Source organism: Ursus maritimus, unplaced genomic scaffold (assembly GCF_017311325.1).
Source record: "Ursus maritimus isolate PB19 unplaced genomic scaffold, ASM1731132v1 scaffold_26, whole genome shotgun sequence".
NCBI classification, from domain to species: Eukaryota; Metazoa; Chordata; class Mammalia; order Carnivora; family Ursidae; genus Ursus; species Ursus maritimus.
Window position 1 is genome coordinate 25102700 of NW_024425119.1, and position 20484 is coordinate 25123183.

General features: G+C 37.1%; 1 protein-coding gene across 1 annotated transcript in view; it reads left to right on the forward strand.

Annotated features, from left to right (window-relative positions):
• STK38L (serine/threonine kinase 38 like) overlaps nucleotides 1-20484 on the forward strand; it is an 80962-nt gene that overhangs the window by 42629 nt on the left and 17849 nt on the right. The window contains exons 2-3 of the mRNA XM_040642272.1: nucleotides 11499-11613; nucleotides 15073-15124. Of these exons, the coding sequence (XP_040498206.1) occupies nucleotides 11510-11613; nucleotides 15073-15124 (156 nt within the window). The 5' untranslated portion in view covers nucleotides 11499-11509. The remainder of the gene's footprint in view (nucleotides 1-11498; nucleotides 11614-15072; nucleotides 15125-20484) is intronic.

The window sequence follows — 20484 nt, forward strand, 5'->3', positions numbered from 1 at the left end:
AGAAGCAGGCTCATAGCGGAAGAGCCTGATGTGGGGCTCGATCCCATAACGCCGGGATCACGCCCTGAGCTGAAGGCAGACGCTTAACCGCTGTGCCACCCAGGCACCCCTGGTCTGGTCACATTCTTAAATATTGTAATGGTGGCACATAATTCACAACATAATTCACAACTCTAGTTTAAAAATAAGCATCTTGAAAATAAGCATAACTACAATAACTTATTATTGAATACACAATATCAAAGAGATGTAAATTAAAACACCAATAACCTAAAATGTGAGGGGTAGAAAAGTCAAAATATAAAGTTTCTGTCAGCTATTGAAGTTAAGTTGTTATTAGCTTAAAATAGGATGTAAACTAATGATATACTATATGTTGGCTAATTCAGCATAATAAAAAAAATAGGATGGGATGTAAATTAAAATACCAATAACCTAAAATGTGAGGGGTAGAGAAGTCAAAGTATAAAGTTTCTGTCAGCTATTTAAGTTGTTATTAGCTTAAACTAGGATGTAAACTAGTGGTATACTACTATATCTTGGCTAATTGAACATAATAATAAAAAAATTGGATGTTATCAATATAAACCTCATGATAACCACAAAAAACCTATAGTACAAACACAAAAGATTACCATAAAGTAGTCAAAGCAAACTGCCAAAAAAAAAGAAAAAGTCATCATTCATAAAACAAGGTAGCAAAAGAGGAGGCAAAGAACAAAGGATATATAAAACAGAACACAACACAATGGCAATATTAAGTCCTTACCTGTCATTTACTTTAAACGTAAATGGATTAAATTCTCCAATCAAAAGACACAGAATGACCGAATGGATTAAAAAACAAGATCCAATGATGTGCTGTCTACAAGAGACTCATTTGAGCTTTAAGGAAACACATAGACCAAGAGTGAAGGATTGGAAAAAGTTATGTCAAGTGTATGGTAATCAAAAGAAAGCAGGGGTAGCTAAACTTAAATCAGATGAAATAGACTAAGCTAAAAATGGTAAGAAGAGACAGAGACGGTCATTATGTAATGATAAAGGGGTTAAGTAAGAATATATAACAACTGTAAATAATTATGCACCTGACATCAGAGCACCTAATCTATAACACAAATACTAATAGAACTAAAGGGAAATAAACAGCTATGCAATAATTCTTGGGGACTTTAATGCCCCCTCTCAATAATGGATAGATCATTCAGGCAGAGAATCAATGAGCAAATAGCAGATACAAATAACACTAGACCATATGGACCTAACAGACAAAAACAAAACATGCCATCCAACAGGCCATAACACAAGTCTTAACAAATTCAAGAAGGCAGGAATTATATCAAGTATTTTTCTGACCACAATAGTGTGAAACTAGAAATCAATAATAGGAGGAAAGCTGGAAAATTCACAAATACATGAAAATTAAACAACACACTCCTGGACAACCAATGGGTCAAAGTAGAAATCAAAAGAAAAAAAAATTTAATATGAAACAAGTGAAAATGGAAACCCAACATACCAAAACTTATGGGATGCAGCAAAGACAGCTTAAGAGTTTATAGTAAATTTGTGGTGATAAATGCATGCATTAAGAAAAAAGAAAGATCTCAAATATCATAACTTTATTCCTCAAGGAACTACAAAAAGGAGAGTAAACTAAGCCCAAAGTTAGCTGAAGGAGGGAATTAATGAAGACCCGAGCAGAAATAAGTAGAGATGAGGAAAACAATAGAAAAGTTTAACAAAACTTTTGGTTGGTTTTTTGAAAAGGTAAACAAAAGTGAGAAACCTTTAGCTAGACTAACCAAGAAAAAAAGAGAGGATTCACATAAAATTAGAAATGAAAGAGAAAATATTACAGCTGATCCTGTAGAAATGCAAAGGATCAAAAGAGACTACAGTGATGAATGAAACACCAACAAATTGGATAGCCTTAGAAGAAATAAATGAACTCCTGCAAACATGCGATCCACCAAGACCAAATCCTGAAGAAATAGAAAATCTGACCAGACCAATAATGAATAAGGAGATTGAATCGCAGTAATCAAAAATCTCCCAGCAAAGGAAAGCTCAGGACAGAGGTTAATATATATAAGGAAATCATGTAACTCAATAGCAGGAAGAGTAAATAATTTGATTAAAAATGGACAAAGACTTGAATAAACATTTTTTTCCAAAGAAGATTTTCAGATGGCCAACAGGTAAATTAAAAGGTGACTAGTATCACTAATCACCAGAGAAATGCAAATGAAAACCACAGTGAGGTATTACTTCACACCTGTTAGAATAGGTATTATCAAGAGATAGCAAGTGTTGGTGAGGATGTGGAAAAATAGGAACTCTTATACAATGTTGTTGGAAATATAAATTGGTATGGAGGCTTCCCCCCAAATTAAAAATAGAACTACCCTATTTTCCAGTAATTCCATTTCTGGGTATCTGTCCAAATGAAATGAAATCATTGTCTCGAAGAGATAGCTGCACCCCTGTGTTCATTGTAGCATTATTCATGATAGGCAAGACATGAAAGCAACCCAAGTGTCTACTGATGGATGAATGAATAAAAAAAATGTGGTATTTTGATACAATAGAATATCATAGCCATAAAAAAGGATAGCCTGCCATTTGTGACAACATGCCTGGACCTCGAGGGCATTATGCTAAGTGAAATAAATCAGACAGAAAAAGACAAATACTGTATGATCTCACTTGTATGAGGAATCTAAAAAAAAAATTGAATCCCTAGAAATAGCAGTTTGATTGGTGGTTGCCATGGACCTGGGGTTAAGGGCAGTTGGAGGAGGAATGGGTAGAGGTGGCCAAAGTGTAGAAAATTTCAATTATAAATTCTGGTGATGTAAATCAGAGAGGGAGACAAACCATGAGAGACTCTGGACTCCAGGAAACAAACAGAAGGGAGGAGGGTGGGGGAATGGGGTAACTGGGTGATGGGTATTAAGGAGGGCATGAGTGGTGATGAGCACTGGGTGTTATACACAACTAATGAATCTTTGAACACTACATCAAAACCGAATAATGTACTATATGTTGGCTAATTGAACATAATAAAAAAAATTCTGGCGATGTACTGTGCAGCGTGGTAACTATAGTTAAAAATACTTATTGTATATTTGAAAGTTGCTAAGAGAGTAAATCTTAAAAATTCTCACCACACACAAAAAGACTGTAACTATACAAAGTAATGGATAACTAACTTTATTGTGGTAATCATTTCATGATGTGTGTATGTATTGTATGTATCAAATCATTACTTGTTATATCTTAACATCACACAATGTTATATGTCAGTTACATCTCAATAAAGCTGGGAAAAAACCACACACACAAACACAGATGGTGTATGAGAAAGTTATCTCATGATAGCCTGGACCAAGAGTGTTTCCCCCTAAATTATGGCTATTTTCACATAGAGAACATATGTATTATTTTAAAGTTTCCATGTCTTTGATTTACTTGGGAAAATTGAACATTTTCTAGATGTTAGCTATTTTTATTTACATATTGTCAATCAGTATTATTTATCTATTTATTAGGGTCCTTATTTTCCCTTTACAACTTTAATGTTTAAAAAGCTGCATTATAAGCTTTTCATACATTTTAAGAAATGAATTTGTTATTTTTAACATATGCTTTTATACTTTCGAAATATACTTTTAATATACATTGTTATTTTGCAGTTTTTCTCCAAAATGCTTTTAATCTTGTTTGATATCTGTATATGTAGCACTTTTTTATTGTGATTTCTTTTTAATACAGTTCTTGTCAATTCAAAGATCAGATAGTTACTCATCTATATTTTCTTCTAATTTTCTTGAAGTTTATTTTTTCTTTTTACTTTATTTCCCCTTTTCTTTCCTTTTTTTTTTTTTTCTTTAGTTTCTGTGTTCATCCTTTTGAACCATTTGAAATTTATTTTGTCCCTTGGAGTGGAATGAACATCTATCTGGCTTACTTAAATAGATAACCAGTTATTCCAGCACCATTAATTGAATATGCCACAATCTATGTTTAGATTTCCTCATAAAAAGGCTAACTTTTTTTTTTTATCAATGTATTCTTAGGTATTTTATGAATGTTGTTCTTCATTCCTTTCTCCTTGCTACTTTTGGAACAGGATTATTTTTCCATTTCTAAATGTAAATCTTTAAAACTCACATTTTAACTGAGTCTGGTGACATAACTCAGACAAAATCAGACTTGAACTTATTTTTCTTTCCTACCAACTTAGCTCTTCTTATAATTCCTATTCTTATTAATGATATCACCACTTACCCACTCATCCCAATCTGAAACCCAGAGGTAATTATGGATTTCAGTCTTTGCAGCTGAATATCTGAGCCCCTCTTTTAATCTTTTCTGCTACTATCTTAAATTAGGCCCTCATTATTTTTATATTAAACCAAAGATTGTGATTTCAGATGCTTACCAGAAGCAGTCAGGTAATAAAATGTGTGAAGGATGCTGGGCAGAAGGGAGTAGAAAGTTGGTAGACTTGAGCAGGATGTCCTGTATTGCAAGGGGGCTGCTGCTTCTCTGTTCCAGGCAGGAATGTGGGCTCATATTTGACCAAGCTGATTTTGTAAGAGTACCAGAAATCTGAATTCTTATGTGAAATCTTCTAATTTCTAAGTCACAGTACAAGCTAAACAAAATGTGACTGCAGGCCACAAGTTTGTAACCCCGTGACTATTTATTATTGCGTTCCCTTAACCTGATTTACAATCCTTCAATCTAATCTACTCCCAGCCTTTTCTCCATCCTCCCTGTACTAGCGTACTCTATCTGAAGTGCCAGTCAGATAGGATTTTAGGGGTGGTTATGTAACCGAACTAAGACGAGTTAGCTCCTTGGTGACTTACTGATAAAAACTGTATCAGGTGGAGTTGTCATACAGAGTCCACTTTATTTGCAGCAAATAAGGAGATCACGGGGAGTAACTTCCAAAACTGTGATTCCCCAAGCAAGAGTGAATGGGTTCCTTTTATTTAGGGTTAGGATGAATTATTTAGAAAGGGGATCCTTGTCATCATGTGTAGAGGCAGGCATAGGGTCACACGTGTGCCTCAAGGAGACATGTCTATACATACACTGTATGTCACGTTAATGAGGCTTGTGCTCCTCATTAGCAAGAATTTTGCATGATAATGAGGTGTAGAGGTCACTGTCGGTCACTCCATGGTCCATCCATGCAGGTGTGAGTAGGTGGGTAAGCTCAAACTGCTGTGGGTGATCTGGACCCCTTCCCCATGGCAATTGTTTCAGCTTGAGGGATAATTTTGGTTTCCATCATGGGATGCTATGCCCATTGGGTCTTTTGCCTGAGCTGAGAGATAAGCTGGAAAGAAGAACTTAAGAAAAATGTGGGACACAAGGTAGGTAGGTACATGCAGGTGGGCAGTTAAAGGTCAGGTCTTAGGGTCTTGCTGGTGACAGGAGGATTAACTGCATTCAAAGCTGTACCATTCTTAGGAGAGTTCTTGATAAGTGCTGAGGAAATGTTATTTGTTGGCTGTTACTTTTCACTTCGTTAAAAGTCCTGAATGACTCCCATTATGCTTAGTATATTTTAACATGGCAGAAAGGTATTTTATCATGACTCCCACCTGTCCTTCACCTTCATCTTCTGCTATTTCTGTGCATCGGACTCCTCCCCACCCACCCCAAGATTCAGTTCAAGTATCTTCTAAAACCCTTGGAGAGCTAATTTCTCCCTTCTTTGCATCCCCATAAGATTGTGAACTCCCTAAGGCAGGGACTATATTTTATCCTTCTTAGTATTCTCAGGAATGTGTGCAGTGCTGGCACATAGTATAAATCTGCAATAAATGTTAGCTAGAAATAATACAACCAGTAAGAGTGAGTGCTGGAACCTGAGCCTTCACCAGACTGAATTTCTTACTCTTCTGAATGTACTGCCCAGAGGAAAGAAACTGGCTGCTCTATTCTTAGGGACCCAGCGCATGCAGTATCCAATCTGAGGACCTATTGTAGCTTAGGCCATTATGGTTGTAACTAAATGCTTTTAGGAAAGTTTTTATACTCCAAGGCAGTACAGTAGCATTAAGGATACTTGTTCCTGTGATATGTAGTATGTGGAAACTAAGGTGAAATCTCCAGTTAAGTAGTGTGTTTTGCCAGTCAGGTAAAGCATTTCTGTTTTCCTACTTTAGAAGTTTGGTGGTAAATGATTGGAGACACCACATCTATTTATAGGTAGCTTGAGTGCCAGATTTGTTATCTCCTTTCCCCAGGCTTGATAAACGAAAGAATGTTGGACTTAACTATTGGTAGCGTCTCCATTAATGAATAGAGGAGTCTGGAGAAAACACGTGAACAGGAAATTCAAGGGCACCTAGTGTTGTTTTTATCAGTCCAGGAATTCTAGACTTGCAAATTGTATCCTGTTCTTTTTCTGACTAAAGAAAGGGCTTCAGTAAAAGACAAAGGACAGTGTTAAATGCATTAGAGGAATACATTTGCAATATAATAAGTGCCAGTCATCTAGATCCTTCTTTGTAATAATTTGGACACTTCTGTTCTTGGCTTTGTTTAATTTGAAAATTTTAAAGCCTATTTGTGTCTGGTTAGAAGGAAATTGTTTTTTCTTGTTTTTAAAGCTAATTTCAAAAGGATAGCATTTAATCCAAGACTAAGGGAAGGATTTGGGCTTTTTCTGCAATTATATCTCTCAAGTAGGATTTTTTTCTGAAGTTAACACTGAATGATTCTGTAGTTTTTAATCCAAAGGAAACTATTACATATGAAACATATAATTTCAACCAAATTAAATTTGAGTTCTGTTACTGTCATTTACTGAATGCCTACTGTGTGCTCAGCACTTTGCGAGGTGTAATACTTTCATTACAAAGACAATACAAAGATGAATAGGTTTTGCTCTGATTTGGTTTTTAAACACAGTATACATACTTGCAGGTATGTATATGTAAGTAAGAGTCGAAAGAATTAATCATGATTAGATGATATAGTGTCTGGAAATTGTTTTTCTTTTTTTTTTTTTTTTTTAAGATTTTATTTATTTATGTGACAGAGAGACAGCCAGCAAGAGAGGGAACACAAGCAGGGGGAGTGGGAGAGGAAGAAGCAGGCTCCCAGTGGAGGAGCCCGATGTGGGGCTCGATCCCGGAACGCCAGGATCACGCCCTGAGCCGAAGGCAGACGCTTAATGACTGCACTACCCAGGCGCCCCATGGAAATTGTTTTTCTTTATTCAACATCCCCCTTTGGATTTTGGAGTTAAACTCATTACATCTTCTTATGATGAGAGAAACCTGATCTTATGTTTATCCCTCTTTTATAAAGACGTCTTACATTTTTATCTAAACAACTTACATTTGGTTCTTACATTTTTATCTAAACCAATTTTATATTTCTCTGTACTGTTGATGCACACAATTACTGATGTTTAGAATTATTTTGAATTCCCTAGCAATTTTTTTATGTTTCACAGAAATGTTCCCCAAAGTTTTGCTCAGTAGTAATTCTGCCCATATCTAGCCCCTCAATTTTGCTTCATTCTGGCCCAGTGAGCAGGAGAGCTTAATGCTGGCCATCTCCAGCTACTTTAAAGTACCTTGGGCAAGATAGTGATCTGTCTTTTATTTATTTATTTTTAAGAATCTCCCTTAGTCTGATGCCATTAAACATTTAAATTGAATAACGGTTCTCTTTGTTTTGATGCTGTCCTCACCAAGCAATCTTCGGATCCTAATTAAAGCTTTACATCTATCTAGCTTGCCTAGCCTGCAAGATTTGAATACATTTGCCAGAAGATGCAAGTCTTTGTTCCTTGTTGCTCAATTTCTTATTGTGTAAATCAGTAAATTGCTATTATGTCATGCATATCAGTCCCTTGTGAACTCTGTTAGGCTAAAGTAGCTTCCAGAATTTGATTGCTCTGGGTCTCTGGAAGCTGAAGGCCAGAGCTTGCTCTCTGAGGTCCGTTGGCAGCCAGTGAGCTGCCTTCCAAGGCCAGACCCTGAGTTCATCACACATCTTTCTTTCTGGCTTCTACAAACATTACTTAGGTGTTATTTCTTTGCGCTTTTATTAGGAGGCACCACAGAAGATTTTGGTTGGTTGTTTTTCACCATTCACTTTTTGAAAGGAACATATAGGCCTTGGACAGCTGTAGTTGGGTCTTGGCCTTTTTTCCTCCTAGGAACTGGCAAACCAATTTGAAAATTCCTTATCAGGTCCAGATCTTCTGGACAAATGAGAGAACATTATGAAATCGCTGGATATTGCTCTGTGTTGGAGTTTCCAAATTTTTCCCCTCCTCCAAAGGTTGAAAAAAAAGTTACAGGCACTTCTTTACTTGTGTTGGATGAGAATTATCCATGAACTTAAATTTCATATGCCTAAAGGAAGCTCCTTAGAATACTACCTGCAAATTTTATTTCTCTCCCCCTTTTGAGGATTTAGGGTGCATATTAGCATATTAAAGATGCTGAGAAGTCTTGAAAATAGATACTTGTTTAATTTGGTTTAATATGGATTTCCTAAATTTATTTGAATTCCTCAACTTCTAGTCCATCTTCTTCGGCCTTCCCTCTGTCGTCAAATCCCAATTAAGTGGGATTTAGGATGTCTGCTGTATACCCTGCCTATTCCACTTTTTCTTCTTTGACTTTTCTACATCTGATCCTGAAACACAGAACGTGAATCCAGTGATTCTGAGGTTTCTAAAGATGGTGTGACAGCATTGCCTTAGATGGTATTCTAAGAAGAGCAACTCAGTACTCAAAAATCATTTGCCTGTGATAATTCTTGAGTTCCATTTGTTTTTATTTTTTATTGTTTTTTAAAAATAATATGTTAAAGCATTTATAGCACATTAAAAAATTAAATAGGTGCCTCAAATAATGTCTTTTTTTTTTTTTTTTAAGATTTTATTTATTCATTCGACAGAGATAGAGACAGCCAGCGAGAGAGGGAACACAAGCAGGGGGAGTGGGAGAGGAAGAAGCAGGCTCATACCAGAGGAGCCTGATGTGGGGCTCGATCCCATAACGCCGGGATCACGCCCTGAGCCGAAGGCAGACGCTTAACCGCTGTGCCACCCAGGCGCCCCTCAAATAATGTCTTACATTTGTATAAGCCATTGTGGCTTTGCTGAGTATCATCTTAGATGGCCTTAGACTATGCCTGTGAACCAGGCAGAGCAAATATTATAAAACCCCTTTTGAGTTCAGAGTATTCCAGTCACTCAAATAAGACCTCACAATCATTAGCAGCAGGGCGTGGATTAGATCTCGAAATTTTTGACTCCTAGATTCAGTAATTTCTTTTCTTATAGTTGCATATTAGCCAACCTTTATAGAGTACTTCATTTTTTGCCAGTTCTTCCAACTCTTCCTTCACCCCCCATTCGACAGGTTGACTCATTCATTAAGGACCACTATGTCAGATACAGTGCTATTGTAGTGAATACTCAAAAATGAATGGGGAAAAATTCTTGCCCAGAGGTGCTCCTAGTTTAGTGGGAGAGACAAATGAGTGCTAAATACCAGTATCTGAGATATATTGGTACAGGTGCTAAGTAACACACATGAAGAAATACCAAATGTTAGGCCTCTTCCTGTAGGGAATGTTAGAGAAGTCGTCACAGTAAGACTTGAGCTAAACTGGGTCTTAAAAGTCAGAAGTGATTGGGGATAGGTCAGGCAAGGGTTTGGAGGCAGGAAAGAGCTGAGTATATTGGGAGAAGAGGGGGTGGGAGGGCAGTGGAGAAGGCTAGACAGTCAAGTTGGAGACAGCACCTGGAGTTGGATCCTGCCTCCACAGCACACCAGCCTTGTGACTTTTCTAAGCTTCAGTTCCTTACTTCGCAGGGTTGTTGTGAGGAGGAAATGCACTCGTGCATAGGAAGGGCCACTCTCTTAAATCCTCTGGGGAAAAAAGGGAGAAATCAGTGAAGAAAATATCATAGGATTCCTAATAGGCACAACCGTTCAGTGTCTGTGAGTTGCCTTTGTTTATCGTGCTAAGCTAATTTGATATGCTATAGGCAGTGAGGAGACGTGAATGATTTTAAACAAGTGACATGATCAACTTCTAGTTCTAAAAACCTTTAGAGTAGTCAGCAGAGGAACAAGCTTGTGAGGCTAAAATAATAGATTCGTATTTAGACATAATGACTTTGAGGCTTATACAGTACATTGAGGTATAAAGCCAGTAAGAGGGCAGTGGAACTGGGAATTTGCCAGAGTTAAATTGTATACTTTCAACCTTGATGTTGAAGAACAAGAAAGTTCTTTTGGTTCATTCCATTATCCCTGGAGTTTACTGCAGTTCAGGTCCATACGCAGGGGTCTCTCTCTTCACGTAATTAGGGAGAGGTGGGTGTTGGGGAGCGGGTGTCAAGTTTGGGGAATGCTTTCCGGCTAATGGTGTAATGTTGGATGCTCGCTGTTGGCAATCTAGATCTGCTCTACGTCTGTTATGATGTCTGTCCAGTCAAGCAAAAACCTCTTTACCGCATGAAACCATTCCAGTGCTTTTTGGTGCTGATGTAGACTGTAGGGGACAAGTCTCTTAGGGTCAGTGTCACTAGTAGCAGCCACCACAGTTCAGTCTGTCCCCCCAACCCTTCCACAAAGCAGCCATTTTGCTGCATTCCTTGTCCTACTGTCCAAATTATCTTCTTCACACCAGTACTTCATTTGGCTGGCCCAGTGGTTTTTCAGAGATGACACTTGAATGGCTTTAAGTAGACACACATTGCCCAGTGAAGGTCCCAAAACATCCCTACTGTCACCTGGCTTGATTCATTTGTACTTTCTGCCTGATACCTACGGGCATTTGAGTGTCACTTGAAAATGAAGTGGACTTCACAGTCTGGAGAAGTACACCGGACCTTGTTACAGCACTTTCTGAAAGGACAAAGAATTCAGAATGAAATAGGGCCACAGGAGCTTCATCCAAAGGGGCTTGTTTTTAAAAGTGGTTTACCCGTAAAGCCTGTATGTGTAAGAATTGCTTCAGACTGATGTTTGTGTGCGGATTTGATACACTGCTTTGGGTTTCCTAGAATTTACGTGGCAGAAGCTACTTGCTACTATTTAACTGGACTGCATTAACTCTAGGAGACTTAACGTTTAGTGCAGGCATATATATTAACAAAATCTTGTGGATTTTGTTTAGTGATCAATAAAACAAGAGCAAAATAGATCGAACCTCTTGTTTTGAATGCTTGTTGACTACAACCTTTTGTATAAAATGTGTCCATGTTGTGTGTGGACTGGTGCTTCTTGACTCTGGTGGTGCCAACACAAAAATAATTTCTACTGCTTCCTCTTTCTTTACTAGCATTGTGTTATTTATAATGTGAAAGACTTGGATGTCATAACTGTTAGCATAGAATTTTGCTTAGCAGAAATTAAACCATCTCCAGAGTTTATTATGAAGGATAGAAAGTGTTTTTCTACTGAACAATTTGTATTTATATGTTGTTTCAGTTTCGGTTACTATGGCAATGACGGCAGGGACTACAAACACCTTTCCTATGGCCAAGCTCACGTTGGAGAATTTTTACAGCAACCTAATTTTACAGCATGAAGAGAGAGAAACCAGGTACAGTAAAGGCTGGTCAGAATTTTCTGTTTGGTTTAATAAGCCATTAGGTTGCAAGTGGGGTGTAAACGTGTTGTCCATTAATAATATAAATATCGTGGATCCCTGTATGCTGTTTTTAGGTTTCCTGAACTGACAGTATCTCGAGTTATTTTCGCAGAGTGGTTTCTTGTCCTGTGTACCCATATACTTAAATCACATGTCAATGAGTATCTTCAATAAAACATTTCTAACCACAAAATTATGATATATCTTTATACTTTATGAATAATTAATATTATTAATTATCCAAAAACATATGTAGAGTGTAAGTGGAGGTGGAAGAATAAAAACATGAATGACATGTTATTTTGTCTTTAGAAAACTCTAGTAAGGGAGACAAGGCCCATAAATATTACATGAAAGAGTGAAAAGCATCCCTAAGAGAAGGGCAAAGAAGGGAGAGATTGCTTTTGACTAAAGTAACTGGGAGGGTGTCATAAATGGTGGTGGCATTTATCATGGCTCTCAAGGAAGAGTATTAATTATACATGCATTAATGGGAGAAGAAGGAGATAAAAGAGCAGGAGACAGAAGAAATCGCCTTTGGTGCTGGGTCAAGCAAGAGCCAGTTCAGCTTGAGCTGGATTTCAGCATTTCCAGGGAGCCTTAGATGTTTTGTTAATGTAGCTCTTCTCATGGGAGTTGAAAGGCTTGAAGATTTTTGAACAGAACCGGTGATCACTGGTGTTTCTCTAGAAAAGTACTTTAGATATGATGTACAGAATGGATTGTGGGTGGAGAGATAAGAAACAGGAAAGGCTAGTGATGTAGTCCAGGCACATAGAAAGGAGGCTTGAATTAGGATCGTGACAACAGCAGTAGAATAGAACTTAGGAGCAAGAAAGATTGACAAAAGTGGCGCCTAGTTAGGTATGAAATGTTGGACAGTTCTAACTACAGATCAGCCAAGCTGAGCAGAGAATTGAACTAGAAAATAAAACTTAAGTAATTATTCAGAAGTCAACCTGGAGACACAGAGTCGGCCAATATGAAGGAGAGTTAAGAAATATGGAAAATAGCGAGGAGAGCTAACATCTTTAACCAAAGTTCCTAAAGGAAGAGAGGAAAGAGGCTGGAGTGGAAGCAGATTAAACTAAATTCACCATCAGCAAAACTTCCAGAAGATTCAATTTAAGCTAAAGGAAAGCAATCACAAACAGATCTAAATGTAAATATGTGGATAAATTTCAACACAAATGGCATAAAAACAACAATAATGATAATGTCTTGTACATTTTTTAAAGTAGAATTAAAATATTTTCCAGCGGTGGACTATCAGTCAGGAGGGAAGCAAGTATAATTAAAGTGTTCCTAGCAATCTTTGTATCTCCGTGATAGAGGTACAACCTACAGAGGGGTAAGGATTGATTCATTTCGGACTAATAGAGTTTATAACTTCCAAACTAGTAGAAGGGAAACAATGGAATGAGGAAAAATCCTGGTTCAAAATAAGGCAAGGGAAAAAGAAAAACTAAAACACCAAAAAGTCGACACAAATAGAAACTACACAATCAGTTAGAAATGAATCCAAACATATGAGTAATTTTACTAATTGTAAATACAATGAAAGTCTCTGGAAATCATCCAATCACCAAGGGAGAGTGAAGTAGAAGAGAATCAGGGAAAGAAAGACTGCTTTTTCAGGAGGCAGACACTGAAGTTATGCATCAGAATTTTGAAGGCTCGTTGTCTTTTCTTGATGAAGTCTTTCAGTAATTCAATTTTACCCTCCATTTCCAAACAAAGGAAAGTAAGAATGAAAGTATCTGCTGTTATTTCAAGACGAAAAAAAAAAGGGCAGTCATGGCTTGGTGCTGTGGAAGTGATATTAAATAGTCAGCTCATATTTTCTAAAAGCTTATACTTTAGGACTACATGTGATGAATTTTTAAGGCTTAACTAATTGTATAAATACATAAGCCAAATAAAGCACCAATCAGAACAAAATGTCAGGGCATTCAGGAGGAACAGTATTTTTTTTTTCAGGTACAAGAGAAGCCACGGGTCTTCCCATTTAGATAAGGTGGAAACGGATGAAGGTTACTGCCTCTCTCTCCAGAGTAAGGGATGATTTCATGAAGTTAGTCTTGGCAAGCAGTGAAGAAGGGAGGCAGTAGAGATTTGACGGAAGAATGAAGTTGCTTGTACACCGATGGGCCCTCGCAGATTAGGGGTTCTCCTCCACTGTGGATTCCGTCTGCAGAGGAGAAAACTCAGAATCATTCAACAAGCAGCTCTGCAGGGCGCAGAGCGGCATGACGGCAAGCACAGAGCTCACTCCGTTTTAAGGGTTGGGCTTCGGAAAATAGTGTGTAAATAACAGATAAAAATCAGCGTGGTAAGCACCAAGGTGTCTCTCACAAATGTTGAGGAAGTCGGCAGAGGACATGTCATTAGGTGTCATTGCCGTTGGGGTGCTGATTTATGAACAGCCTTTAGATATTTTTGTTGTGAATTTTCCATAAGAATAATGGGTTAGGAAAGAGCTTACCTTTAGACATATTATCATAAGTGACAAATGCTTAAGAAATGTATATGGTGATTTCAATCCTCAACCCTTCTATTCCCGTGGGGTTAAATCCTGGAAAGTTCGTTTTATTCTACCATACTCCAGAACTAATTAGGAAGAGCTCTCTCAGGTTTATCTTTAGGAAAAACCAATATGATAGAAATAAAATGATGACTATTCAGTTGGAAATGAGTTCAAAATTTGTATCACAGCCATCTCTGTAGTTACCAGTTACTTTATCCACCCACCCCTCTCTCCTCCCCATCCCCCCACAGTGCTTAGCTTAACTAACTTCGGTGGTATCATTTAAAAATGATGAATAACTGGACTTGGCTATACCTAGAAAAGCAAATGTTCTGGTGGTTAATGTTTTGTTTTGTTTTGTTTTATGTACAGTTTTCAAAGAATTAGAATAAAATACACTCAATTGCATTGAAAATTTTTTTTTGACTGATTAGGAAATCAAGCTTAGACTTTAAATGAAGGACTTCCACAAGCTCATTTAGCTAATAAGGATTAGAATCAGGATTCAAACAGGGATCTCCACCTTAAATATTTATACTTTCAGTCACTATAGTTACTTTTATATACTTCTAATGTAAACACTGATAAATGTTAATGATTTTGGTTGTTTGAATATTAGACAACAGATTTTCCGTATTAGAACATTAGTCACCTTTGTAATCATTGATTTAAGCAGCATTAGAAGCACATTTTTCATTTGGCCAATATGATAAAGTGAAATCTGGGTTGGGTTTATATTTTGAGAAAGAAAACTACCAACTTAAAGGATTTTTTTTTTTAGCATAACAAACTGAAGTGGTAAACTCAAATAAATAAGTGAACATTTCTTAAATGGGAATAGTTAGGAATGTATTTAAAATTTAAATTATTTTTTCTTTGAAAAGGCAGAAGAAATTAGAAGTGGCCATGGAAGAGGAAGGATTAGCAGATGAAGAGGTAATGTTAGCTGTAATTACTGTGACTGTATTAATGATACTATGTACTTGGAAGTTACTGAGAGTGGATCTTAAATGTCTCACTATAAAAAAAAATTACTTATATGAGGCGATGAATGTTAACCAGCCTTATTGTCGTAATCATTTCATGATATGTATGTGCATCAAAACATCACCCTGTAGACCTTAAACTTGCAGTGTTGTATGTATGTCAGTTATATCCCAAGAAAGTTAGTGGGGTTGGGGGGGGGGCTAATTTCTGTATAATGGCAACCCCAGTGACTTTTTCATTTATTGATATCAGATGATTTTATAACTTAGGTAATGTGGATTTCATCATTTGGATATGGGCTTCTTACTTTGTTCCTATGATGGAGATCTTTAAAAGGAGGCAGCTTTTTATTGTTTTAATTCCAAGAACATAGATTTAGTGAACAGGGTCTACAGTAGCCTAAGTGCATGGAAGAAGGAAAGTGCGCTCCAAGAAGAATCAGTGAATCACCAAATCTTCTCACATTTTTTCCTGAATATTTCTTAAAACCATCCAGTTCTCTAGTCCAGTGCCTCTCCCCTCCTTTAAACTACTGTGTGTTTCACTTGAAGAAAAACTACCCCCAGCTGGGCTCACTTCCTGTAGTCTGGGCCCCACTCCCACCCCCAGGTTTTCTGTCCACTTCACCCACAGTTCTCTGTCTACAAACGGGTTTGATCACGTCACTCTTCACTGGCTCCCGAGTACTCTTGGATGAGGGTAGACTTTAACATTAATGCGTAAGAGCCTTCACAGTTTGGCCTCTGCGTTCTCTCTTTAGCCTCATCTCTTGTTCCCCATCCCCACGCTAACCACCACTACTGAGTAACTTCCACGCTCTTGCCTATGGACCTTTCACAGGCTATTTCTGCCGCTTAGAACTTCCTTACTCTCGCCCAATTCCCTTTATTCTTCAGGAAGCTCTGGGCCTCACTTCAGGTCTCAGTTCCACTGGGAAATCTTCCCTAATCTCTTGAGGTACTCTTCCTACTTTCTGCGTGAACACTGTTCCCGTCCCTGTGGCGGCCCTACATACCCTTTCCTCACAGTAGAAACTCCATAATGTCTTATTCAGCTTTGTACCTCCAGGGATGGCAGAGGTCTATAGATATAATAAGTATTTGGTGAATAAAGGAACAATGACCTTTCCCTCAAGGAGTTTACCAGTTAGGAGGAGAGATGATGTATGTGTGTGTAAAAATATGTATACACGATAGAATGTGGCAAACTTTGAAAATACAGGGATTTTCTATATAGGGAATCAGAAAAGGTTTCATGGAAGAGGTAACAACTGATTTCATCTTAGAAAAATAGGTAGATTTACATTAGAATTAAGCGATAAATACAAAATAATTGCAGAACAATGAACTATCAAGGATGCAGTAAAGGAAATAGCAAACTAAATTGACATATGGAGAGGCCAGGCTGATATTAGTTTACTAAGAAATGTGTACTTGTTTTCTAGGCAATACGGAGATACAACCAAGATGAATTAGTTTAACAGTTTTCAGTGATCAGAAAAGAACTTCTATCCTTTAAGAGTGGTCTTCCAAATGATGCTTTGTTTAATCTTTATTATTTAATCTTCCCTGTACCTTTCCTAGGACTGTTCCTTTATTTTTCTGCTGGCACTGTTTAAATAAAATAAGATATCTTATGATTTGTACCAAACGTGATTACTTGGTTGATCAGTTGACTCAATCTAGAAAACCCAAATTATTTGTGTAAAATTGCTATGATAAACGTTTTAAAAACTCATTTAATTATATTCTTTAAGCTTTAAATGAGAACGGTTGTGATTTAGATCTGTATTACAATCAATAAAGAAAAAATAAAGCTCAGCACACCTTTCTCATTCATTCATCAGTATTAATAACTTTCTTATTAATCTTATTGGATTAATGTCTATTATACATCATTTTCAATATATATTTTATATATATACATTTTATATATACATTAAATGTATATATATTATATGTATATGTATATATACATACATATATATGTATATATATACATTTTATATATATATGTATATAATGTATAAGAGATCTGAAGCGTAAGATCTTAATTTGAAATCTCGAGGGAGAAATTATAAAAACAGATGCTCGGGGGCCAAGCAGGTAACAGGAATAAGGGAAGCCAGCTGGGTTGTTTTCATGACATCTTAGGTTATATATTCTGATCCAACACCCTTTGTTTGCACACTCAACTTCTAAGAATATTTTTTTTCTTCCACAAAGAAATAGACTCTCTTTTTTTCTTTTTCTGAAATATCTGATCCTCACAGTTTATCTTTTGATAAAGACATACCCCTTTTCATTTTACTGAAAGGAGATAGGAGCACCAGCCCCATTCTGCTTGTCACCTGATGATGGGCATCAATGGTGGAGACTGTGACCAATTAGAGTCCATCAAAAGGGGACTCACCACCACTTTGGCCACACTGTTTTTCAAGAGAGGCTGGAAATCTGGACTTTTATGTGACATCACCTGCTTTTTTAAAATATCGGCAAATAATTCAAGTGTTTCAAAAACAACTTGCAGGCCAAATCAAATACATCTGTGGGTTGCAGTTTGTAGCTCCTGGTTTGCAAACTCTGCTCTGTACCAGGAAGTTCTAAATACATTTAGAGCTGTTTTCTTTAATTCTTCTAATTAAGTTATAGAAAATGTGATATGTTTTATATCAAAAAAGAGTTAGTGGCCCATGGTAACTATAAAACTTCTAAAATTTTTCTGTGAGGATATTTTAATTCTACAAATGCTTATTGTTAGGCCCCATGCTAGGTCTTAGATTATGTCAAATTCTACAAAATAGACATTCTCTCTTAACCTTGATATAAAATATGTTGCAGCTATCATTATGTGGGGTGGATTTTTCTTTTTAAAGATTTTATTTATTAGAGAAGAGAGAGAGAGAGCATGAGTGGGGGCGGGGAGGGCAGAGGAAGAGGGAGAAGCAGGCTCCCATCTGAGCAGCAGCCCCCCCCCCCACCCTGCCCCCATCATGACCTGAGCTGAAGGCAGACACTTAACCGACTGAGCCACACAGGCACCCTGGGGTGGATTTTTTAAAAAATAAAATTGTTTTATAAAAATCTAATTTTAAATTTGAAACTAGTATTTATCCGTAATTCTTTCCTAACAGAAAATCTTTGTGAAATAATTTGTGAAAGTTATTTGTGAAAATTAAACCATGTGATGTGGTCACGTAGAGCATAGATGCGGAGATGAAGTTGCCAGCTGAATGCCCTTGCATCTCAGAACTTCTGTGTACACTGTCCGTCTTATTAAAAAACCGAACATCCCACAGATCGAGAATTTGAGGAACACCCATTTAAAAAGGAATGGAGAAAGGAAGAAAACGATGTATGTCTAGTTTCGTTTCACTTAAGAAAATCCCATCAGACATGGAATATTATTCACTGTAATGGAAAAACAAAATAAACAAATTTAAGCTGCAAAAGGGAGCCTTGAAATGTTAAGCCTGCCCGCAGATTTTTCTCTTTGGCCAGAAAGGATATGATTACCACAAAAATGTTATTTGTTTTTCAAGGCTACTTAATCTACACAAGTCATGAGCAGATACGCCAACATGCTTTTTTTCATCAATATATTTTTTTGAGTTTATTAACTTTTTTATTTTAATTCCCAGTGTAGTCAACATACAGTGTTATATCAGTTTCAGGTGTACAACAATTCTGTACATTACTCAGTGCTCATCATGTCATCAATATATTTTAAGATTTATTGATTTGAAAGAGAGAGAGAGGCTCCAGCTGAGCGTGGAGCCCTACACGGGGTTCCATCTCACGACTTGAATCGAAACCAAGAGTCAGGTGCTCCATCAATATATTTTTTTATGCTAACTTGCTTCACCTCCCCCTGGACTGCAACACTGATTTTAAGGCTAATATAATGGGGGGGGGGGGCCACCTGGGTGGCTCAGTCGGTTAAGCAATGGACTCTTGGTCTTGGCTCAGGTCATGATCTCAGGGTGGTAGGGCCTCGGGCTCCGCCCAGCGGGGAGTCTGCTTCCCCTCTCCTCTTGCCCCCGCCTCCGCTCGCACCCACTCTCTAGCTCTCTAAAATAAAAATAAATAAATGTTTAAAAAAAGACTAATATGGAATAGGGTTTTGTTTTTAAGTAACGTAACAATGTTATAGTGAGGTCCCATTTTTGTAGAATTATGTGCTCCATATACTCGTGATTCTCCCTTTTGCCATTAAATAGCTGTGCCCCAGACTACATAAACATTGTTTACTTGCTGCATTACCCAAGCTATTAAATATTAGTGAACATTATTTTCTTTAGTGGCCTCTCTTCTGTTGATTTTGAGCATGATTATGAAAGTATGTGATGAGATCATCTTTTCCATTCAGATTAGACAAGTTTCTGAAACTACACCCAACTGTACTCCATTTTATAGTCCATAAAGTCAGAAACCCAGAAAGAGTTTCAAAACTCTTATAGTTATTCATAATTTATGTAATTAAAACAACCCCCCCCCACAAACCGCTTTACTGCTTTGAAAGACATGGTACTATAGTGCCCCCATGTGGCCTTTTTAATTAGTCTTAAAACAAGCTGCTTTTTTGGGCTCTCTGGTTTTACTTTAGTAATTAAGTTATTTATTTTTTTTTAATCATTCAGTGGGCATTTTTGAACAAAAAAATAGTCTTCACTGTTTCCACCATTGATGTGCCTACGTGTGTAACTTCATCCAGCTGTTTAAAGATGTTTACATCGAAGATATAATTTCTTGATTGCACCTTCTTAGATTAATTTTGTTGGAAGTATCAGAATTCCATTGCACTGGTGATGCACATTTACCTATTTCCAGTTAATTGGTAGTTTGCCATAGCTTTTTGAAAACAGATATACACAGGAGTAGTAAGACACCATTCAGTGGTTATACCTTGAGCTGCCTTTAAAAGTGTTTCTGAGCTGTGATGGTCCTGTCGACTTGCCTTTCCCTCAGAATGGAACTCCTGAAAGCCTGGTAGGGTTCAGCTGACAATGAACAGGTGGTTAATCTTTTTGATTTTGTTTATTTCCTACTGTATGCGGTCTCTACCAGGAACTAACAGAATGTCAATAGAGTTTTGTTTGGCCGGAGGGGAAATGACGTTTAGATCAATGAAGTGAATGCCTCTTCCAAATGTAACCTTTGGGGATTTCATAATGTTTGTTACCAGCGTTAGTTATTTCTTGGTGATCTTTGGAGAGTGCATTCTGAAATTCCTGGCTTGAATATTTTAGTGAATTCTTCATGTAATTATTATTTTTTTTGCAATTTCATATTTTTAGGAAGTTGTGTGCC